This window comes from Trypanosoma theileri (genome assembly GCF_002087225.1).
Source record: "Trypanosoma theileri isolate Edinburgh chromosome Unknown TM35_Tth_51_V1, whole genome shotgun sequence".
In the NCBI taxonomy this organism is placed as follows: Eukaryota; Euglenozoa; class Kinetoplastea; order Trypanosomatida; family Trypanosomatidae; genus Trypanosoma; species Trypanosoma theileri.
Window position 1 is genome coordinate 56,360 of NW_021639893.1, and position 6,449 is coordinate 62,808.

The window sequence follows — 6,449 nt, forward strand, 5'->3', positions numbered from 1 at the left end:
TTCATTCCTGGTGATAATGTCACTCCCACCGTTACCGTGACTGACTGGGGAAGTGGGGCACACAACCTGATGCTGCAGCTGCAACGTGTGAGGCACGATATGACTGCTGTGAAGGATGAATTAGAAGAACTGCAGCTGAAATGTACGGACCTGAAGAGGCAGACAGCTGTAGAGGAAGACCAATTGGAGGCCATCATGCTTGAGAAGAAGGCACTCCAATGGTATGTTCATGCTTATGGGCAAGATGCCTGAGGATTTTATTTTTTTGTGTTATCGACCTTTTTGTTTTATATGTTTTCTTCTGGAAGTAAATATTCAATGCACTGCACTTTTATCGTTGTTGCTATTTGTTATAACTCTCTTGTATTCAGATGGGGGATGCCGTTATTTTATGTTATTTCTATTTGTTCTTTGCTTCTTTCTTCTTTTATTTTTCTTTGGACCACTGAATTAAGACACAATAAGAATTATTGTAATGATAATGATGCGTACAGTGTTGTGTGTTATGCTTCTTGCACTGTGTTGTACTTGCAGTTTCGTGTTGGCTACAACTGAGCCTCAAGTTGCAGTTAGTGAACCTGAAGGTGGTGGTCTTAGAGGGAGTGGTGAACGAGCAGGTCTTGGAGATAGTGGAGATGGAAAAGGTGGTCCTGGTGAAGTGGAAGAAACATCCAAACAGTGTGTTGGGGAGAACAACAAGGAGGAATTTTGCAAAGCAAATTCATCGCAGAAAGTGCCTCCAGAAGATACTCAAAAGCATGGAAAAAAACCTGAAACTGTTGCACTTCCACCACCCGAAACATCAGTGGAACGCAGTCCTACCTCTTTACCTGGTTCTAGTGTTTCTGTTAGTCCTGCTAGTTCCTCTTTGCGAACCACAAAAGATCTACCTCATCAGCAGGAAGAAAGTGAAGAGGGAATGAAGGAGAATCTACCAGTTCAGAAAGTGAGAGAAAGCGAGGTACAAGCAGCAGGCGATGGTCCCAAGGAGCAACCTTCAAATGAACAAAATACAGTTAACCCTGGTGCAACACAACACCACGATGGATCGGACCAGGTGTCGGAAAATGCACAGAGTTTTACTAAAGAAACTGCTGCGCAAGGTGAGAACGAGGCAGACAACAGTAATGCTTCAACGACTCAGGGAGGTACTGACACACCATCTGATCTTGTCAATGGTACTGCACCTGAAGGAAGTGAGTCAACAAGTAACCAAGAAAGTGATGTGAGAAATACAGAAAACAGCACCACCACCACCACCACAACAACAACAACAACACTTCCTCCTGAACTCACAAACAACAAGAAGGGTGATGCAGACAGCAGCAGCAGTATCAGCAGTTCTGTGTGGGTGCGTGTACCACTACTGATTGTGGTTACACTGGCCTGTATTCTTGTGTGCTGATTGTGATTATTGTGGTGGTGTGACTCAGGTCATCCTTTGTTTTCTTTTTTTGCATGCAATCCCTACAGTCTAACTAATCTTTTACCTGTTGGGATTATTCTTCTTTTTTTGTTTCTTAATGTTAATGTGTTTTGTGTGTGTGTTTGCTCTCTGTGTTTATCCTATAATAATTATTATTGCTACTCCATTGTGTGTGTGTGTGTTCTTGGAGACTCTCTGTGTGTGTGCACCTGGGCTTGCACTGTGATGATAATGATGAACTGATTTTTGTAGTGGGAAAGAAATAAAGAAAAAAATAATAACAGAAGGATTTACATTTATAATTTCATATATACACATATATAGACTTACACCCATAGTTGGTGTATATTTCCGTGTTTACCTGGTAAGTTGGGCTAACGTTTAATATTTGTTTGTTTGCTTGATGATTTTGCTGGGTGGTGAGCCTTTTTTGAGATATTTGTGAGTATGGGCCTTTTTGTTTTTGTTTTTACTCTTACTGAGGTTATTGCGCTGTATTGCATTCTTTAACTGGTAGGTTTTACTTTTCACGATGTGAGTTTCCATAGTGGTAATCGATTTGTGTGTGTCCTAACATGTTTGATACTTCATTTATTTTATTTCTTTCTTTGCTTTTTTGATTGTCTTTCTTTCTAGATCAGTGTTTTAACGTGCAACAAACCCCTTGTCTCTTTCATGATGATGATGATGACCCGTGTGATGTGTGTGTTGGCCGTTGTGCTGTGCTGCACCTGCGGGTATACTTTGACTGTTGGAGTGGAAGCAGGTAGTCTTGAGATATGGGATGGTTTTCCCCATTCTTCAGAGCAAGAGAAGAAAGAAGCGTTGGGATTGTTGTGCAAGCATAACGTTAATGCCACTATTGATAATTTTAATTGTACGGACGCGATACCACCACCAGTGGCCGCCAAACCTGAAGCAAGTACCATAGGTCGTTCACCCACAGGACCTGAAGTTATAAGTCAGAGGGAAGAGTTGGAAGTGGGTGAGGCGGATCCAGTTAATCATGTTGAGAGTGCATCAAATGCAGCAAGTACCTCAACAGGAAGGACTTCTCATTCTGACACCACCATTACTGCCGCACAAGAATTGTCTGCGCCCAGCGTAAAAACACCAACAGTTACAAGCACACAGAGCCAAAATGAAAAACCTACTGCAGAGAGCAGCACAACTTCGACAGCAGCCACTGATGAGACTACAGATAGCAGTACACCTGCCGACTCTAATCTTACCCAGCAACCTCCCGTAACTGCCGCATCAGACTCAGATGAAACCAATTCCACTATTCCACCGAGGACCGAGAACACTACCACAGAAGCACCAACCACGATTCCATCTCCTGTTCCCGTAACTGACCCACAAATCAGCAGCATCACTTCCACTGTGCAGAAGAAGACAAATGCTGACAGCAGTGTCAGTCCTCTGTGGATGCACACTGCAGCACCGCTCCTGATTGTGGTTGTGTTGTTCTCCGCTACCGTGTACTGAATGGTGGGACTAATCTGAGGACAAATAATAATAATGGTTAAACTAACATAATTATAATTGCGTACACCCCCCATGGGTGAATGAATGAACTAATAATCTGTTTATTAGCTTTCTCTTTTAATTCGAATTTCTTTTACTTTTGTGTGTGTGTGTGTGTGTTCTTTTTCTAATAATTTCCATTACTTGCTTTTTTCCGTTGTGTGTGTGCAGAAAACTGGGCTGTTCTGCTCACTGACGGTATACATCTCTTGCTAGTACACACAGATGTGTGTGTGTGCACAGTAATTTAATATATAAACTAGAGCCATGGGGTATTGTGTGTGTGTGTTTGGCTCTCTCTCTTATTTGGGTATTGTGGGGTGTTCTTTTTTTCTTTCTTTTCTATTAAGGGGTACATATTATCATACAAGCGGAATATTCCCCTTTGTTGGTTTACTGTGCATTTGTTGTTTCTCTCTCTCTATACCACTGTGAATATTTGTTGTATTGGTGTATATTTTTTTTTCCATTTTTTCTTCTTCGTTCTTCTTCCTTGTATTAGTTTATTGTGGTAAAACACAACAATGATAATGGCTGTAATGGTGAGGTGTTGCCTACTCTGTTTATTAACTCTTGCACTCTGTTGTGCTTCTGGGTTAGTATGGGCTGATAGTCCTAAAGTTTCTGATGCCCTAATTAAACCTACTACGGGTGGTGTTCCCCCTCTTGTTCGTCGTGCTATTCCTTCTTCTGGATTTCCTGGCAAGGCTGAAGAAGCTGTTAATATGAAGAAAGCGCAGAAGGAAGAGTTGATGGAAAACCCTGAAGAACAGGAGGATGAAGTTGAAGAGAATGTTGATGAACCTCGTGTTCCTGGTACTGGTGGTTCTTGTCCTTCAGGTTCTGATAGTAATTGTCCATCTGGTCATTCTTCTGGTGGTAATGGTGGTGGTCATATTTCAGCTTTTGATTCTCTCTCTGAAAATGGGGTTCGTGGTGCTGGCATCGCTCCTGGTGTTCAACCCCAACAACTTCCTTTACCTCCTACCCTTCCTCATCAGCAACCTGCGCCTGGTGCCACTTGCACTCCGACTTCTCCTGATCCTGCTTGTTCACCTACAAGAGAGGAACTCACTGCAACTAACTTAAGAGTATCTATTCCTGAAAAGCCTGGACATGGTGCTCTTGTTGATGCTCCTTCTAATAAAGATAGTCATCTTGCTGCTGATGCGACTGGTGCTCAAGTTACATTAGGTGAAGCTGCTCCTGGAATTGGTTCTGGTTCTGGTACTGATGATACCTCTTCTTCTTCTAATCATTCTACTGCATCTCCTCCACCTGCTGCTTCTGTTCCTGCTGGTGACCCTCAACCTGGAAACAGCGACAACCATGCATCCACTGCAGCAGATAACCAGGGAAGTGCGGGAACACGGCCTTCTTCTTCTACCACCAGCAGTTCAGAGACAGTGTGTTCCGGTAGTTCTGAAGCCACAATAGTTGGGAATGGCACTTCATCTGCAGTGAGTGGGTCAACAAGTACCCAAGGAGGAAATGTGGTAAATACAGATACAACCACCACCACAACAACAACACTTCCTCCTGAACTCACAAACAACAAGAAGGGTGATGCAGACAGCAGCAGCAGTATCAGCAGTTCTGTGTGGGTGCGTGTGCCACTACTGATTGTGGTTACACTGGCCTGTATTCTTGTGTGCTGATTGTAGTGGTGATGGTGGTGTGACTCAGGTCATCCTATGTTTTCTTTTCTTCTTTTTTGCATACATCCACACTACAGTCTAACTAATCTTTCCACCTATTGGGATTTACTTCTTCTTTTTTGTTTCTTTTAATGATATTGTGTTTTATGTGTTTTTACTATCTATGTGTTTATCCTATAATAATTATTATTGCTACTCCATTGTGTGTGTGTGTGTGTGTGTTCTTGGAGACTCTCTCTGTGTTTGCCTGGGCTTTGCACTGTGATAATGATGATGATGATGATGAACTGCTTTTTGCAGTGGGAAAAGGAAATAATAATAACAGATGAATTTATATTTATAATTGCGTATACATACACACATATAGACTTACACCCATAGTTGGTGTATTTCTGTGTTTACTGGGTAAATTGGGCTAATGGTTAATATCTTTTTTTTTTTGCTTTTGTTCTGCTGGGGCATTCTTTGCTTTACTGCGGGAGTCTGTGATGATATGGATGTCCTGTTTTTTCTACCTTTACTGATTTTATTCTCTGTATTGCTTTGTTTGTTATATATTTTTTTCTACACTGCTGAGGTTATTTGTAATTCACTACTCGTACACCCTTCTGTTTTTTGGTATTACGAGCATAATTGTTAATCTCTCATATTGTTTTTTCTTTGTAGTTGAGTATTTTTAAGCAAACCCCAACAACCACTATTATGGCTATGAAGAAGATGATGGGCCACGTGTTGTGCTTACTGCCTTTCATCCTGTACTGCGTATGTGGATGCGTGATGGCTAATGTACCAAACCTGTATTCTTTTATGACTGGTGGTGGTGTTGCTGGTATGCCTGCTGGGTTTCATCATGCTGGTCTGCCCGTTGGTGGTGTTCATCCTAATAATGTAGAGCTCCAACCTGATGGTATTCCTGGACCTGCTGTTCCTGGCAGACCTCCTGTTAATCCTCCTGTTGGTGTTCCTAAGGGTGTTCAACAAAGGCCTTATACGGACCCTGCAGTTCCACACGGTCCTTGTGGTACTCCTGGTGTGCCTGGTGCTATCCCTGGCAGTGCTGCAGGTACGAATACTTGTTCTGCTGGTATTCCTGGTTCTCACCATACTGTACCTTCACCTACATCTCCCATTAAACCTCCTCTTCCTACTACTGCTAAACCTCTTGCACCGGCACAATTTGGTGCTGCGGGTTCTTCTGGTACATCTCTTTCAACTACACGTGATGATCTTCAATCTAGTCGTCAAGGTGGTATAAAGGCACAGGGTGGTCATGGTGATGGCCAACATGATGTGCCTCCTCAAGCTAATAAGCTTGGGAAACATCCTGACGAATCCCCGGATAATACTAAACTTGATAGTGGTGTTGCGCAGGGTGAGAAGGAGTTGGAAGAAAATAAGCAAAAGGAGTTGAAAGAAGAGTCGGGTGACAGATCAAAAGGTCAAGGTCGTGGGAATGAAAATCAAGAAGAAACTGTCGTATCTCATTCTCGTACTGTACAAGATGTAAGTATCAACCAGCCTAGTGAGTTGACAGAGCAAACAGAGAATACTCAGAAGCAGCCAGTATCCAGTAAGTCAGGTGAGAGGAGAACTGAGGGACAACAAGAACAGATAAAGGAAACCACACAAGGTCCCCAACAAGATAATCACAATACAGAAACAAATGTCACAGGTACAACAAGTACTGACTCCCATTTTACTGCTGACTCAAAACCACATTCTACTACAGAATCACAACAGCAACCCGCTGAAATAACTCAATCTGGTCTATCTACTGATGATTCAAACACACTAAACAACACGAGCACAGAGCCCAACAGTACCACTGATAATGTGAC

General features: G+C 42.5%; 4 protein-coding genes across 4 annotated transcripts; all 4 read left to right on the forward strand.

The window, feature by feature from the left end:
- Positions 1 to 475: 475 nt before the first annotated feature.
- On the forward strand, positions 476 to 1,405 carry TM35_000511260 (uncharacterized protein; the record flags this gene model as incomplete). Its single annotated transcript, XM_029030621.1, has 1 exon — positions 476 to 1,405. One exon carries the CDS (start codon positions 476 to 478, stop codon positions 1,403 to 1,405), a length of 930 nt encoding a protein of 309 aa, XP_028878091.1.
- A 696-nt stretch (positions 1,406 to 2,101) lies between these two features.
- On the forward strand, positions 2,102 to 2,914 carry TM35_000511270 (uncharacterized protein; the record flags this gene model as incomplete). The annotated part of the gene is made up of 1 exon (XM_029030622.1): positions 2,102 to 2,914. One exon carries the CDS (start codon positions 2,102 to 2,104, stop codon positions 2,912 to 2,914), a length of 813 nt encoding a protein of 270 aa, XP_028878092.1.
- A 569-nt stretch (positions 2,915 to 3,483) lies between these two features.
- Positions 3,484 to 4,611, forward strand: TM35_000511280 (uncharacterized protein; the record flags this gene model as incomplete). Its single annotated transcript, XM_029030623.1, has 1 exon — positions 3,484 to 4,611. The coding sequence occupies one exon, from the start codon at positions 3,484 to 3,486 to the stop codon at positions 4,609 to 4,611; it is 1,128 nt and encodes a 375-aa protein (XP_028878093.1).
- Positions 4,612 to 5,388: 777 nt separating this feature from the next.
- TM35_000511290 (uncharacterized protein) lies at positions 5,389 to 6,447 on the forward strand (the record flags this gene model as incomplete). Its single annotated transcript, XM_029030624.1, has 1 exon — positions 5,389 to 6,447. A coding segment is annotated over one exon (1,059 nt), but the record flags the coding sequence as incomplete, so codon positions are not given.
- Between the last annotated feature and the right edge of the window lie 2 nt (positions 6,448 to 6,449).